Raw genomic sequence first — 17843 nt, 5'->3', positions numbered from 1 at the left:
GCATGCTGTTGTTTTTAAATCGTGATCATCAAGAGAAGCAGCGCATTAGCCATCCAATCACACACCGATAATACCATTGTCTGACTTGATTAAAATAGAAAACACTCGCTGGAAAACAGTCTGGTCTTTCACAGTGTCTGATTTGATTTACAAATCAATTGTGGTTTGTGGTTTGCAACTCTGCATCTATCTGATCACTCAAAAAAAACAACCAGGGATGAGGGTCACCAAACGGGTCCCTATTTTCCATTGTTTGGACAAACAGATAGTCATGATATATGATGTCAGGCTGCATGGTCGTAATGTTGAAATGAACAGAAGAGTGTTTTAATAGCACCACAGTGTTTTTGAACCTACACATTGCATATTTGTCATTGCACATAAGTTGTGACAGATTTCATTTTATATATATATAAAAAGCTTTAAGATGAAGAAATGTTTGCTCAAAAGCCAACATTGACTGAATCATAGGGGATGAATCTATGAATCATCTTACGGGAATAAAACATGCCTTTTGATTTTATTTTTCTTAGCCTAAATATATTTGGAATTTCCCCTGTGCTCATGTTGATCATTACTTCCAGAAGGATGGTCAATATTTCAGTTCAGAAATATTTTATAGACCATTTGATTGGACAAAAACATGTCATGCCAGATGAATCATCAATATTTTTGTTCTGTTTTTTAAATTTCAAGTCCCTCAGTAAAAAAAAAAAAAAAAAAAAGTGTTATCCTATGGGGCAATCTGAGGTACATGTAGAGGCCATAATTTTTCTAAACGGTCAGTTATATTAAGGCTTAACACTCACATTTGCCCTTTTTCCAACAATTCTGATATGTGGGCAATATTTCTTGCTCAAGCCTTGACATGGGTGTATTTTGTTTGCTGATAGTCCTTATTTATGGTCTCTCTTTAGGCTCTGTTTTATCACTTCAGACCTGAACCATGGCACTTCACTTAAATTTTCGATGTAAGATGAGAGAAAAGCCATGTTCTTGATTTATCAGCAGTCTTTTTTATTATTTTTCTTCCAGGTCTGGTTATGTCAGCAGCACCCTTTTAAGTATTTTCTGCAGTCGATTCTGGGTGGGCCAGGTTTCTTAAAACCACAAAGATTTTCTCAGGAAAATCCCAAAAAGGATGTGAAAGCTGTGACCACATTAACCAAATCAGGCCGATCAGATAGATCAGGGATTCACAGTTTGCTTAGTGAAGAACATAAATATTTAGTTTATGTTTGACATGTGGCGGTAAGTTAAGAGCTCAGTGGTCTTTTGCAATGCAAATAAGCAGTAAAACTAATGCCAAGGCATCTTTTCCGTAATTGTAGATGCACATAGTAGCTAGAAAGAGAATATTTCCAGCAAATATTGTTAATTAATGATTGTGGTGTGGCCAAGTTGAGAAAAAAAGATGATTGTCAGCTTTTGGAATTTGGGTCAGAAATGTTAGTAAGGACCCGGGGGTCTCGGTGAATAGTGTTATTGTACACCTAATGTAATGTATCCATGATCTCCAAGCCCACTCATACTGTTACATCAGTCTCTTATTGAGATATATGGCTGGAACTTGTGAAATACTTAATTTTAAAGTTAGGTATTCATTTTCATTACTAATGAGCATTTTAATGTCAGTGAGTGCATTGAAGTGTGCATGTATTGCATGGCATTTTCATTTCCCTCAGAGGAAGGCGCTTTCATCAGTTTTCTAATCCTTACATCAGTTTCATCAGTTTTGTAATCCATCACCTATAGTTTATCTCCTGTCAGGTCTTTATGGCATTTCGGATGGAGCATTGTCTTCAGATTTGAAACAAAGTTACTATAAATGTTAGCAAATTAAATGGATCCATTGCCAACCTTTAAATATTTCTCAATTAATTTAATGGAATATTAATAATATTCACTGCATGATCATTAAATATAATAAATAAAGAGTGTCTGTTCATTTCAGTAGGTCTTTTTGTTCATAATAAATTGAAGAGGGTTTACTACAGCTGCTAAAGTTATTCTGTGTAAAGCATTGAGTTTTTTTGTCTTTTTTATTAATCGCATAAGAGACTGGCAGGTCTGTAATTTAGACTCCAGTTTTACATTCCTCCAAGTTCAGTCTATCACTGAAAGTTGCAATAAAGTACACTACTGTTCAAAAGTTTGGGATCAGTAAGATGTTTTGAAAGAAGTCTCTTATGCTCACAAGGGATACATTAACAGGATTTGATTAAAAATAAGTAACAACACTAATATTTTCAAATAATAGTACAAATAGGGGTGGACGACACGATTAACTGGTTGAAATCTGCCAACCGGTAGAGACTTTGGACTCTCTATCATGGTTACACGCTCACGTGACATTGCTGTGCTGTGGCATCGCGAAAGCTTATCATTTGCATGCGTTTTTAAACATTGCTGTTCAAAAACTAGTGATTTTAAGCCATTAAAGTGCAATAAGCAGCGAAAGAAAGCTCATTTCGCTGTCTGAGAGATGGTTTCTGAGCGCTGTCGGAGTTCTTTTTGCTGCCGTATATTGGCTTGAACGGTCAAATACACATGCTTTTGCGTCAAAATACCCATCTTTGCACGTATCCTCATAAACAGTCATTTATGTCTTAAGTGAACATAAACCGTTGAGAAAGAAAGTGCATGTGTATCAGTGTATTTGATCAGTGCATTCGATTTTAAAGTGACAGCAGCCTATTGAGCCTAATATACTGTGCTTTTAATGTTAATCAAACGGCTCTTGTATTTTACACAGTAAAGACTATGCAGTTTTTTGTCAATTTTAATTAGGCCAATTTATACAATATATGTAGCCTACTCTGTCTATTTAATTTGTGTCTGTTCTATTGTAGTTTTGTCCTATTGGTTGTAATTAGTATATTTGTTCTCATTTAATGAGTGACTGTTTACTTGTCTTCAGTAAGCTTGAGGTTTTTTTCTTTATTTTTTAAAATACATTTTAAAATGTAATTTGTTCTTGTAATGGCAAACGCTGAATTTTCATCATCGTTACGCCAGTCTTCAGTGTCACATGATCCTTCAGAAATCACTTAAATATGCTAATTTGGTCAAGAAAGACTTCTTATTATCATTACAGTTGAAAATGGCTGTGCTGCTTAATATTTTTGTGGAAACTATTGAGATATAGATATATATATATATATATATTTTAAATACAAAAATCAATCTTTCTAACCTCAATTTTTAACATTGGTATATGTAACAGTATTCTGCAGTGCCCTTATCTTTCTTTCTTCCTCTGTGTCTCCTTCCTGTTTCTTTATTCGCCCAAAGCCCATGACCTGCTCCGCTCAGTTAATGATGTCCCAGCTGTGAGGGTGGGGAGGTTCATCCGAGCGCACTGTGTTGGAAAAGCCCCCCGAGGTTGCCCCCCAAACCCCCTACTCCCTTTCAAAAGCAGTGTAGGAAAGATGAGGACAGAATCGAGAGAGGTTGACTGCTCCGTTGTGGACCTTCCTAAAAGCTTGCCTCTGCTTTACTGTAAAACCCCAGTCATCCAAGCCACTCATGGCCTTGCCTTGACACAACACTGGAGTCTTCTCAAATATTCTGGTATATTGTTCACTGAAACTATTTGCAGTTTTTCTTTCACTGAGATCTTGGAAATCACCTGGAGATTACATTAGCATACATATTTTTTTCATTGATGTTTAATGGCTTGTTTAAAGCTACGTTATGTAGGATTTTCTCCCATCTAGCGGTGAAATTGTGGCTAAATGACTACCAACTGAATATTACTTTCTAGCCCCTCCCATTCCAAGGGTGTTTTAACTCCTACGGTGGCCGTATTATTTCAAATCTGCCGGCAGTCGCGAGTAATCTCCCCCTCGCATTCGTCACGTTGCCACGGAGTATAAAAATGCGAAAGGCGAAGCTTGAATTTCCAGGTATGTCCCTCTTTGGCTAATGTATTTTCAAGATGGAGGCGCAACATGGCTTCCGCCATTCAGCGACTCACTCGTATGTATTATGAATGGCAGATTCTACGCTTACGAGAATACTTGATTGGTTGGAAGAAGTAATTTTACATTAAATGAGCACATATAATTTTTAGATAGTGTTTTTTGCTAAGAATCAACTTAAAAAATTACACTGTGTAGCTTTAATGGTTTTAATACATAATACGCTGACTTTCCCTGAGGCATATTACTCAATTTTATCATGTAAAATATGTAATTATGTACCTCAAGAGCATACTATTGTAGATTTCTGATCAATAGGTTGATGTGTCGCTCTTGAACGAGTCTATTTCTCTCCCAGCTCCCAGCAGATGGGCGTCAGTGTGCTCCACACAGCTGTTCTCCACCTGCTGTGGCCATATAGCTGAAGTTTGGCTCAGAACTTCCACAGAAAGCACATCCACCGCTTGGCTCTACAAAATATGGATCCCAATTTGAATACTTTTACCTAGTACATTTTGCAATGACAAATACTACACCAGTATTAAGACATTTGTTTTATATACCTTAATTTAATATTTCATATAATTAACATCTCTCGATACTTAATCAAAGAACTGTCTCAAACTTTTGGCAGTGTTTTATTGTTATACTGAAAAGCTTCTATACAACCTTAATGGGTTCTGCCAGGTGCTTTTTATATATATATATATATATATATATATATATATATATATATATATATATATATATAGCCTAACTTATGGGATAATTTAATTTAGTTTAAATTATTTTTTTTAATAACCCATTAAAGATTTTATGCAATATTTTAAGACATTTCTCCTTATTTAGAACCTTTTTGTGGCTTTTTAATTTATTGATCTCTTGCATGGATGCACACTTTGAAAAATCCACTGGAAATAGTACACAATCTGGCCATCTTTCACATACTATTCTTAATGTGCTAGCCTAGTTGATACGCACTAATGCTAATCTTTCATTCTATGAGCCTGTGTTTCTTATAGTTAGTGTGCATGGTCACTGATGCTAGTATAGATACAGGATACTGGTTTATTAGAAGTCTCAAGTCTCCTATACCTGTTGGGTTAACCGTTAATGTCTCTTTCTCAGAGAAGTAACACATATTTAAACGTATGTTGGAGCAGCTTCGCTTACATTCTTACATATACCTGTCTTTCTGGAAATTGTTGGCCACTTTCCCTAAACCTGACCATGTGATCAGTCATCCATTTCCTCCATGTGAAAATATTCAGTTTAAAGGTCTCAATCTCCAGTATTATTTGACTCTTGTTTGCCTCAATATATATCTCCCCTCAGGCAGCAGCAAACTACTTGAATCGGCCCTGTTTGTTCCTCGAAGCTTAAAGGCTTTGTCTGTGGAAGCTCATTTACGTCCAGTTTTACAGCCTGCCTATTCACGGAGACGGTGTGTGATTGGCATTTGAAAAGGGTGTTTTATCCAGGCCTGTAGCCAGCTATGCTCAGGTTGAGCTGTATGTCAGTGACCCCAAGGGAAAATCGGTCTATGAATGTAGTGGACACTCTATGCAAACAAGCTAAAGAACATGACGGAGCACTTTACCGAATCGCTGAACTGAAATAACCCAGGTCTGTTTGTGTTGAAAGGTATGAAAAGTATTTGTACATGAAAACATCTTCTTGTGCCTGAGAACTGGTGTGGTTGATGTTAATATGCCTAAATAATTTTAAAATTGGATGCATCTATCGGTTTCCAAGCAGGCAAAAAAGCCAAATGCATTTCAGATTATGACCGTGTAGCATTTGAGATAGAAAACTGCTGTTTGTTTGTATTAGCCTATGTTTCAGGTTTGATAATGCTTTTTAAAATAACTTTTATAAGCAAATACAAGCATTATGTAATTAGTTAAGTTTGGGGTCAGTAAGATTTCGTTGAAAGAAATACTTTCATTCAGCAAGGATTCGTTAAATTGATTGAAAAAGATGACAGTAGACTTAAGACAGCATATGGACACATTAAGGGTCAACTGCTATACAGTCTTGTGAGAAAGGATGCTGAATGTGCATACAGTATATGACACTGTCATCACATTCTGAACGAATAAGCTGTGTTTCAACAGTCATTTCCTTAAGGCTTCAATTAAACTTTATTATATCGAACGAGAGATGCTGAGCACTTCATTCCTGGAGAAAGACAGCAGTGTTTTTGACCGAGGGGCGGTGGGTGGTTGTGAGTGAGGATGTGAAATTGCATTCACATGGGCTGCGTTGTGTCCTTTGTTCTCTTTCGTGGAGATTCCATGCCACTTTATTCCCATAATCCTCTGTTTGAACCCCTTTTAGCCCTCCCTTGTGTCCTTCCCATTTTTTTCTTGCACACTATCTTCTCCACCCTCCTTCCCAACTCCCTACTTTTGCGTTTCACCATCTCTTTACTGTCCTTTCTTCTTCCCCCATCGTTTTCCCCCCTTTTCTCCCCACCCGTCCTTCTCTCGCCTGTCTCGCCTCTTTCGTTCTCCCAGATGTCTTTCTATGTGCCTTATCGATGCTATAAGATGGATGGACTACAGAAATGAAATGATAAAAGGAAAAGGAAAAACAAAAAGTGGATGAGGCAGGGTGGTTGCTTTTTAACCACAGCAAAGCAGAAACATATAAGAACGTTATGGAAGACCTGTCAGCGACATTTCCCTTATTTACATTCAAAGTCTTAACAAGCACAGAAAAGCGTGCCGCTTTCTGAGGGGGCTCATTGTCAGACCTCGCTCAGTCAACATGAAACACCATTCGAAACCCATTTTTCCATATATAATCTGATGTATTTCTGAGTGACACAGTAAAAAAAAACTTGTGGGCGGGACTTGATTTAATCATGTTAAGTCGAGCTGGTTGAAAAGTAAAAGATTATTCGTTTTTTACAATTTGATTAAATTTTTGGCCGTTATGAATCCTTTACAATAAGGATGTTTTTTTGTTTTTTTTTGAGAAAGTAAATCAGTGAAAATTTTTTGATCATGTTGACTTTAAAGTGCCCATATTATGCTTTTTCAGATGTTACCTTTCATGTAATATAGCTGTTTGTGAATGTAAACGATCAGCAACATTTCAAAGATCATGATAAATGTAGTTCTTGTCTCCCAAAAGAAAGATCCAATTCTGAACTGTCTGAAATGAGTCATCAGTAAACTCTGTAGGTTTGTAAAAAAAAATTGCACAATGCCAGCCTATGTATGCCAGCCAGTTTTCATTGGCTGTCTGCGAACAATGTCTACTTCTTTGACCCGCCCTTAATCTCTGTAGTTGTAGCCGAGGCCTGGACGAGTTTAGTTCATGTTGACAACATGTCAAAAAGACACTGCAAATCCACTTTGCCTGCACTGAGGACTCGGGCTCGAATTTATACAGTAAAACGATACCATTGTTATCGTATAACGATATATTTGTATCACTGTGAATGCAAGTGCTAAGGAAGATCCATATATGTAATACAGATATGGTAATAATGATGTTTCTGACGTGCTGTAATGGTAGTCCAGCCACAACAGACTTGCCATCTGACCAATCAGAGCAGAGTAGGCTGTGAGAAAGGAGGGGCTTAGAGAGACCGAATCCTTTATAGAACTGTCTCAGACACTGATATGATGCTGCAATGTATATTATGCAGAAATTAAAGTGTGTTTGACCTTGGATGCATGTGAGCCTATTGTAGGAGACCTCCAAAACTAAATTAGGAACATGGCATAATAGGGGAACTTTTTTGGGGGAAGTTTCCACAGTCAGGGAATTTTAAAATCATGAAAATTCAGACATATTTATATATTTTTACTCAGCCCTAAAATATTGTCTTGAAAGTGCCATTGAAATTAATTGGTGAAAAGGTGTGGGAACCCTGTGCAGTGATCCTGTAAGACATTTGTAAGTATCAGGGGTGGTTAATTGAAAAACAGCTCTCAGTCTTGTGTCCCGTCTGTTTGTGTGTTTGAATGACAAGGGAATATGGGTGGGTGGAAATGACTTGGTGAAGAAGTGTGGGAGTGTGTAAATAAATCCTCTTTGCCTCTATTTCCATAGAGGATAATGCAGGTGTTCCATTATTCATGTCTGCCTGGCATTAATGCACACTCTTTGTGTGTGCGTGCACATTGTATTTGTTTGACTATTATAATTACACACTCACTTTTGCCGTGCGAGTGTGTATGTTTGTGACAGAGAAAACATTGGTAAGGCCAGATAAGCCTGCAACACGGCACGGGTGTTGTTTATGCGTTTTCCAAATGTATTCTGAAGCGATTCATTGTATTCATAATAATGGCTCTGAATCTTTATTGCATGATTTATCTTCCTTTTCTGTCTCTCTCTTGCGCAAACACATGCAATCTTTTTCTCTCCCATTCTTATCCTTGTTTACACTCTGCATCATTTTGTGGGCTTCCGTTCTCTATTTCTTTACCTGTATATCTTGTGTATGTGTATTATATCAAAGGTATGTCACAGATATATGCAACAGGGGAGGGAGATGTCTAACAGTATCTTACTGCACGGTGTAGATATATTGTCTAGGCAATAGTGGCAGGACTGCTTTATTCAAACAGGCATTAATGTGAAAATATAGAGCAGGACGTGTCGTGTATCAGTCAAGCCAAGATGAGGAAGAACTTGTCTTGGAAAAATTGTTTTATTGTATTGATTCTTACCTATTGTGAAGCTGTTTTTGCACTCATGCCACACATAATCATTTGTTATGACTAATTTGATCTTTTGGTCTGCATCCATCGAGCTTCAGTGAGAATAAAATAACAGTATTTAATTCACTGTTATACAAATACACATATCTCTTATGCTCACAGAGGCTGTATTTATTTGATGTGAAATAAAAATATATATAAAAGCAGTAATATGAAAAATTTAACCAAACAGTTAACTGGTCCCATTGACTGCCATAGTTTATTTTTTTTCCTACCATGGCAGTAAATGGGACCAGTTAACTGTTTGGTTACTGAATTCTTCAAAATATATTCCTTTGTGTTCAGCAAAAGAACGAAATTCATACAGGTTTGAAACAACTTGAGGGAGTAAATGATGACAGAATTTTAATTTTAAATTGAACTATCCCTTTAATGTTGCCATGATATAAGATGTTGCTTATACCACCCATCATTAATCTCTTAGGCTTTTCCCTGTCAGACAAAACAAGTTTCTCGTAGTTCACGAAGATCACAGGATTTAGTCTGGGTAATTCCAGTCTTGTAGTCACACGCTGCTTCATTAAAATAGTCTATGATAATTCCTCTTTTCACTTTGTCCCAGGACTTAACTACAAGGGCAGAGAGAACCTGGAGGTTGCTATGGTGATGTTTATTTATGTTTTTTTTTTCTGTCTCTGGCCAAAAGCAGTAAACATAATGCCAGTCTTTCTCCCCTTGTTTCCACACCAACTGCTTCTCTTACTGACACACACACGCACACACCCTCTCAAATCCCCACTCCTCAGTGAGAATGAAAACACACACTCATTCCCTAAAATGTGCCCCATCCCCTCCCATAAGACCCCCCTGTGGCAGTCTGTGTGGACATCCTCCCCCCATTTCCTCATCACAGTACCTTCATCAACCCCTATTTACCCTTCACAAAGGCCTGATGGGGAATTCACCATCCTCAAAGGTGGAGGAGGGGTTTACACAGACTCATCTTTTTCAGACAATGTGGCTGAAATGAGACACTGTGGGTTTTCTTAATGCATTTTGCTTAAATATCTGACATTTAATAGATACATATTGATGTTTGTGATTAGTGGGCTACAGTACCAGTCAAAATGTGTTTGTTTTACTCTCTTATGCTCACCAAAGCTGCATTTATTTGATCAAAAATAATTTGTTTGATATTTTTACAATGTAAAATAACTGTTTTTTTTAAAAAGCATCCTTCTGAATAAAAGTGTGTGTGTGCGCGCGTGAAACGTACTGACCCTAAACTTTTGAACGGTAGTGTATTGGCCAACTGATCAATTGTGAATATAGAACAAAATAATTTGAATTTAATTTCTGATTTTTTCTTTTTCTAGGTCTCATTTGCTAATTCGTAATTGTTAAATTAGCAGTATTCGTGTTTTGATGCTCAATTAATTGGTGTAGTTTGAGTAACCAATAGACATTTGTATGTCTTTTGTTTATTTTCAGATTATTCTTGTATTATTAAAACATTTATAAATAGTCAATGTAATTATTAAACAGAAAAATTATGAAATGACTGCTTGTGTGTGCAGTGCACTATGTTTCACTGCTGAAGCCGCTGCCATTTTGAGTTTTTTCGGGTGACGCGGCAGCGGTCAGGTGTTACAAGTCGGAGCTCTCAGACAAATCAACGTTTACAAGTTGTAATTAAATGTTCTATGAGGACGTAAACTCTTTTTACAAGTCGTAATGTTGTAGTTACGAGAATTTCGACATGGTGTGAATGCACCTTTATGATCATTATGGGTTTTTCAATGGCCAATGCTAATAGAGTATTGGATGGGATGGGTCAAGATGGATAAAGTTGCCCATTGATAGACTGTGGGTTGAACTATTAGTTATAATATTTACAGTCCTTATATAATCTCAAATGAAATATGGTATAAACGTATTCTTTGTCTGTTGTGATTTCTGACTAGTTTCTCTCACACAGTGGAGGAATGCAGCTACTGGAGTTGTGGGTAGATTGGTTGACTTATTAGTCTTAGCGTTAATAGATGGGAGTGAAGCAGATGGCTTAGGATGTCCCACCACCCAGAGGATGAAAGAGACAGCGTTGAATGTAACCGAAAGAGACAGACAATGCAAGAAACAGGGATGGTGATGCAGAAAATAAAGACTCTGGGGCTGCTTGCTATAGCTGTCCTACTTTCTCCATCCCCTTCAGAGCCGAGAGGAGGATGGGATACGACATGGTGTGTGTGTATATGAGTGTGCCTTTTGTTGAATAATTGTACTGCCCCATCAGTTGTCATATTTATCCCCAGTCACTGCATAAAATCCATAGATTCTTGTCTGGGTGAATGTTTTCAACCAAGTTTAGACCATTTTCAGTGCCAAAAATGAGATCATGCTTCTTTAACGGTGGTGTGTACTAAGCATTGGCGGAGCAACACGCTACCTTGTGCCCCCATTAAAGGCTGTGGGACTAAAATAGCTCCGGATCTATCAACTGGAACTTTAAGTTATATATGACAGTGTGTTGCAACCAGAAAAGACCTCTGCGTTATCAGTGCAATGCATTGTCTGTGTTCGGAAAACATCTCAGGAGGTCGTGACTTCATTCGACATTAATGAGAAACTTGCATTAGCTGACAAGGTCACAGGTAGTACACATGGGAGCTTTAAATATAGCAAAATGTAATTGCTGCATCTGAGATTTATGTATGTAAAGATTGCATTAGGATTATATTTATTATTAATGTTTTTAAAGGTCCATATTCTGCAACCCGCTTTGTATTGTTACAGAGTTGGTAGCATGTAAATGTAATGAACATTCAAAATTTACTGGCAGTTTCTTTGTTTTTCCCCTCTGTTTTGTCTAAACCACTGTGTTCGTGGTCATCTAGTTTTAAATGTTGATTAGAAGCTCATGGTTTTTCAGTTTATACATCGCGGCGTTCTACATTTCCGATACTTTGCAGCCTTGAGCCACCGCTGGATCTTTCCCTGGAAACCGAAAGTAACTCACTCCCGTTAAACATTTACTCTTTGAATTCTTGCACCCGAGAATGCAAGTCAATTATGACTAAACGTTTGCTAAGAAGTATTTCCTACTAACACAACTTAGTATTTGACTGTTAAGCGTATTCATAGAAGACTGGTGGGAGTGGCCTTGGACAGCAACATACCCCAGTGCATTATGGGTGTGAAGTTTTCCTTTCTATTTGGCAAAAGGGGAGGACAACAGCCTTTTTCTCCGTTTTCTCTAGTTTAAAAGGGTATTTCATATTTTCACATTGTACTTGCATAATCAGACGCATTTCACAGTGAAACATGGACATCAATAAGAAAAAAAAAGTTGGACGGGGATTGATTTTATCCATTGGGAGTTGATTGGATCATGAAAAAAATTGTTCTCAAAATTTGTAACCCATTTTGTTTTTCTTAGTGTCAACAGTACACCTTTTTTTTTATCAACAGCATTCATAACCCATATTACTTTCATAATATGACTTATTTCACAGATAAATAATTAGAAATAAGGAAACGTGTTGGACAGGGTTTGATTTTTGTCCATTAGGAGTTGATTTGGATCGTGAAACAAAAAATGCATAGATAAATTGTACACACAGGAAGACAAAAAAAAAAAAAACATGCATCAGGACATCAATTTGGATTTCATGTTGACTTTAAGAGTTGTAAACGGAATATGCATTTGTATTCATGTAAATACGGTTGGTCAATTGTTAAAGTAGCCTACTCATAATTCAGATATCATAGCCAGTGACACTTTCTGAACAACTCCGAGATAATTTTAGTTTTCATATGTGGACTGATGATAAGGGAGCTTTGTGTTATGAATGGCATATGAGATCAAACTCTTTCATTTCAAAAGAACCAGAAAAAAAAAGTTTTGCCTCATGTCTCTTTTAACAAAGAAACTCATATCTCATATTTCTCTTTTTCTGTTTCAGTCGCTCATCTTCCTGGGCTGTGTAGCAGCAGCTGGGCTCGGTGTGAATCTGCTGTGTCTGGCCATCTACCTGAGCTGCCTGTGCTGCTGTCGGAAGGATGAGGAGGAAGAGGAAAGTAAGAAATCCAACTCTTGCTGTGTCACTTGGGCTGCTGTTGCTGCCGGACTCATCTGCTGGTACGTACCACCCACTGTTCTCACACGAGATAAACCCGCTCAAGATGCAGCCTGCATAGTTAAGCACTTTTACAAGTGTATGTGTAAAAAATATATGGGAGAATGATTTGCTTATATGTTCATTGTGGTTATTTCAAACGTTCTGTCTCTGGCATGGTTTAGCACAATTTAAAATGGAAGAATTTATGTGAAGGTATTTGTTGTCATCGGTCACGCGATTTGAAATGAGTGATGAATCAACATGGCAGCTACTAGCAAAATCCCCTTTGGCAAATTAGCTCATAACTTCCTGGTGACATATCTTCCTCTATGTCCCCACCTCTTTTTATTTTTTTTATTTAGCTTTTTGTCTCTTCCATCCAACTCACTCACTCACTCACTCACTCACTCACTCACTCACTCACTCACTCACTCACTCACTCACTCACTCACTCACTCACTCACTCACTCACTCACTCACTCACTCACTCACTCACTCACTCACTTACTCACTCACTCACTCACTCACTCACTCACAATATGTTATGGCTCCTTTAATATTGAAGTGAGAAAGACAGGAGAGGCTTTATGTTATTGGCTGTAGAGATTTAACAGACAACCTAGTAAAGAGACCGCCTCTGTTTCTCTCACACACTCTTATTTGCTCTCAACTTCTTTCTCCAAGAGGTTCAGTTTATTCTCTTGCTCTATAAAAACGATTATTCACTGGGTGACTTCAGGTAGTGTTGCTCTGCTCGGATGCCGAGAGTGATCTACATTCCTGTCTAAACCCCATACCGCTGACCGGCGATAGAAACACTCCAGTTTTGTTTCGGGCCACATTGTCTGTCAGGTCTGAGTTGGAGGAGGGGTTGTGGGAACATTCAGAGTTTGACTAGTATTTAGGATTTTAACAGGGGGTTGAATAGCCTTTGGACATACCGAGACGGCCCTTTGCCTTCTGCTCAGACACTGCAGATTTCTGCCTCCATCCATTAAGAACGAGTGGCATTCACTTCTTCACAGATTCAGTTCTTAGTGACCATGGCTGTCAAGCTCAAAGGACAAAAAAAAAACGCATAAAAGAACTAAGAAAAGAGTCCATATGACTTAAGCCATATAATAGCAATGTTATAATGAAAAACTGAAATATAGGTTGATACTGAAAATCTCACCGTCTGATTCTGCTCTTAAATATTTTTCTCCCTCCTGTATTTTTGAATGCGTAAATGCGATTTGGCAATGGAAAGATTATCAGTGACACAAAGCTATCTTATGACTTCAGAAGACTTGAAATGCATGGATCAATTATATTGCTTTATGCAAAGGGTTTTTCAAGCCTTTTGATGCCGTGGACCCCAAAAAGGGACTATCTTTTGTAAAGTAAATGTATGTACGGTATATATTTCATACATATTTCAAGTATGCATAAAGAAGAAATATAGCATAATATTATAAAGACATTTTTTCAAAATTAAATAATTGGCTTTTAAATCATCATTGTACTTAAGTCAAAGCAAATTATTCATAGGTATTGAAGTAGTGATGATATTTGTGCAGGACCAGTTTAAAGCAGACACAATTATTAAAAAGATTGGCATACGTCACCAAAGCGAAGTCTGTAGTTACACCGGAAGATCGAGTTATAACAGTTTCATTTAACAATTACACAATAAGATTGGTGCGTATAGCCCCCCCCCCCCCCTTTTTTTTCCTCCATGGAATGATAAAAAAAAAAAGGAAAAAAAAAGCTATGCCTTTTAAGTAATTAGAGTCCGTTTTGGTTTCATGTTGTGAATTGGTCAGCAAAAATTAATGTATTTGCAGACAGCCACATTCAGTCTTTAAAGGTTTTAACTCTTGGGAGCTTCACTACACACAGCTTTCTTAAAGTAAATAGTTGTTACTTTGACATGCTAATAGCAGAAGGAGAGTTATCTAATCTATCTCAATGCTCCAGTCTCCCAGCAGGCACTATCCCAGCTGTTACATCATCCCACCGCTGCTGGAGTAATGCTGAGCTCTAAAGTGCTCGATTGAGTTAGTCGTGTGTGTGTGTGCACCATCCTCTCAGTCCCATGACACTCATCTGTGTTGATATTATTAAGTTAGCATTACAACTGTTAGTATTCTGAAACCTTCTGTGGGGAAACAGAGCCTACTGTTGGGTTAAATGCGAAAGCGTGGTCTGAGTTTAACATCAGGAATTGCTTACTTTTGTATATGGGTTGGTATAAAATATCTTTTAGATAACTTTCTATAGTTCTATAAATTGTAGATATCAATCTATATATTTGTGTTACACTTCAATGTAAACTTGCTTAATTTACTTATATATATGAATGCATGCATACACATGCATTCAGTGTAGCTTCATATGAAATCAGCTTAAATTTGTGATGCTTATGGATTCTCTAAACTTTCACCATTGTCTCCTTGCAGACATTGTTCGTATTCTATACGTTTATTGTTCACTGAAGGCTGTCTGTTGTTTTTTTTTGTTTTCAGTATACAGGCATTTAACTTTGGAAACTTTGCATTTAACACTTCTAACCTCTCCTTCTATTATTTATGTATTTTTGCTAAAACGGGCATGATGTTTCAGCAAGACTGACTTCATCTACATTAAATGTTAATGTGGTTTGCAGTGTTTCTGCAGTGTCCAGAAGAAAATTATAGGGTTGGTTGTTTAGTTGGAATGATGGGTGAAGAGTGAAGACGTAGATAGAGGTGTGCATTTAATACTAAACCTTCGTCTAAATCTGGCTTCAAATCAATATTCTGTCTCAGTGAGAGTCTCAGATCAGGCAGTATGAAATGATGGAGCTCTTTGGGGTCCTAGATTGCTCTCAGGTGATATGTTAGGTTTCAGAATTTTTTATATGATAAATCATCTGTCATTAAAGGGGTCTTACACAGTTTCAATGTTTTATTTAAAGGGGTTCTTATCATGAGTAATGTTGTCCTTGATCTTTTGAGATGCAATTTTATTTCAGTATAAAAATTTGTGTAATGTATAACTTTCAGAAATCAAAACTTTATTTAAACTAAGTTAAATATGATGATGAAGAAGAGAAAACAATCAATTGCAAATTAGCAATAACACCACAATGTCTAGTATTTTGTGCAAGTGGATCTGGTCCTAATCGCAGACTGTGCTTTCCGAGATGCCACTATACTGTGCCATTGTGACTACACAATAAATATTATTTTATTTTCTCCATTATATTGCTGAATGACAGGCGTTGGGCAATAGCTGCTTTGGTGTTTTGGTAATCTACAGCTTGTGTTGCCATGGTTCCCCTGCGTTCGGATGTACTGCTCCTTTTCAAGAGTTGCTTAGATCACGACATGAAGAGCATTTTTAACTGCTTTAATTAAAGAAATTAAATAAGCACTAAATAGTAATGACTCTCATCAAATAGTAAATATCACATCAAATTATATAGGCATGTATATATATATATATATGTATATGTATTGGGTAAACTAAATTAGTATGCATATAAAAAAATTAAAAAGTGTGTGTGATACAGTACTATAATATAAATAATATGGGTCATGAGGGTGAGTCATTTATTACTATATTACGCTATACAAACTATTGTTAAAAATATAAACATTCGTGTTAATAGAATGAAGTTGAGTTGTATTCTAGTTTCTATTTTTCTGAAAAAAAGAACAGCCTTTGCACATGCCACAGCTGCCCTTGTTTCTCCACCTGATGACGTGACCTCCACAGATCTCATAGAAGCTTTCACTGACGGGTCGAAGAGAAGAGACAGGATCTCTTATCCTGCGGTGCTTCACCAGTTGTTTTCTGCCACACTCCGACATCTGTAACCTATCGTCATCTTCCTGTTTGACGTGTGTGAGGGGTAATGGTTCAGTTCTGACACCCGCTGTTCAGCATATGACTGATGGCGATAAATCTAGATCAGCACACTTTAGCCTAGTCATTTATGTATTCTTTATTGACTGTTGCTTAGCCAGGAGCAGTCAATGAGTGTGAGGCATTTTCAAATCAGTGTCTTTATCATGACTTTCCTTTTTTGTAAGTAAAGTAGCTACATCAAATTGAAGTGGTTCATACTATCCTAAATTGTTTTGACTAAATCCATATCTCACTTTAAAGCATGTTCGTTCTATTGCTATTGTGACATTCATCATTAATAAAAAATGACAAAAAAAATGTTTTTCTTTAATCTCCTAATTGTACAATTTTATTCCTGTAACATTATAACTGTTTTCTCAAAATGTAAAAAAAAAAAAATGTAAAGTAAAATGTATTATTGTTATTTTACTTTGGCACTGTGTTCACACTGTATTTGATCTGATTGAAATATCACCAATTACTGTAGTTTTCATGTAAATGTGCAGTCATGTTTCATGTTAAAGAACTTGATGAGGCAGGAAGTTGTAGCCTACAGTTTGAGGGTGAATGACCAATATGGTGTTCATCAGTCATGTTCTAATGAATCATGCAGGACCAAGATGGCTTGACAGATGGTTACAGCTTCAGCAAACAAGCCTGCCCACCCCCTACTTAGGGCTTCAAAACGACAAGAGCCCCACATTACTGTGGTGGCATGAACAAAGAACCCAGCGATTGAATAAAGGAATGCAAATCTATCGTAACAAAGCACTGCCCCCTTCAGGAGAGGAGACATCTGAGGATACACTGAAATCACATTCGGTGAAAGATCCTCCTCTATTTTACTTCATACTTTACTCAGTAATGCCTCCCTCTGTTTTCCTCCATTCAGTTGATAAAAGCACAAGCTTTATTTAGCTATTATTTATGTGCCTGCTTTCAGACCTGGTTTTTGAGGCCAGAGCAGAGCTTTTTTTGGCACTGTTTAACCATTTAAAGGCAAAACATCTTAAGGCTCTGTGGTTCTTGTAGCAAAAAATACAGCATTAGTGCTTTGGTTTTGAAAAGCATGGATGAGACCATGATGAACTACGGGGAGCAATTGCCTATAATAGCACCAGTTTTTCAAATGCAGGCTCCTCATTGGCTGTCTGAAGACCACAGGTTTTAGCAGCTCTGCAGAGTGATTCGGATTCAGTTCTTCACCAGCAACCATCTACAATGTTAATAATTTGACTAAGTCATCT

At 37.2% G+C, this 17843-nt stretch overlaps 1 protein-coding gene across 4 annotated transcripts in view; it reads left to right on the top strand.

Annotated features, from left to right (window-relative positions):
* Nucleotides 1–17843, top strand: part of ttyh2 (tweety family member 2) — a 48611-nt gene that overhangs the window by 4142 nt on the left and 26626 nt on the right. For all 4 annotated transcript variants that reach the window (XM_079596259.1, XM_079596258.1, XM_079596257.1 and 1 more), the window contains exon 2: nt 12568–12743. In XM_079596259.1, the coding sequence (XP_079452385.1) occupies nt 12568–12743 (176 nt within the window). The remainder of the gene's footprint in view (nt 1–12567; nt 12744–17843) is intronic.

The sequence above is a fragment of the Phoxinus phoxinus genome, assembly GCF_949152265.1.
Source record: "Phoxinus phoxinus genome assembly, chromosome: 21".
Lineage (NCBI taxonomy): Eukaryota > Metazoa > Chordata > Actinopteri > Cypriniformes > Leuciscidae > Phoxinus > Phoxinus phoxinus.
Note: the sequence above shows the minus strand (reverse complement) of the source record. Positions and strands in the feature narration are given on the sequence as shown.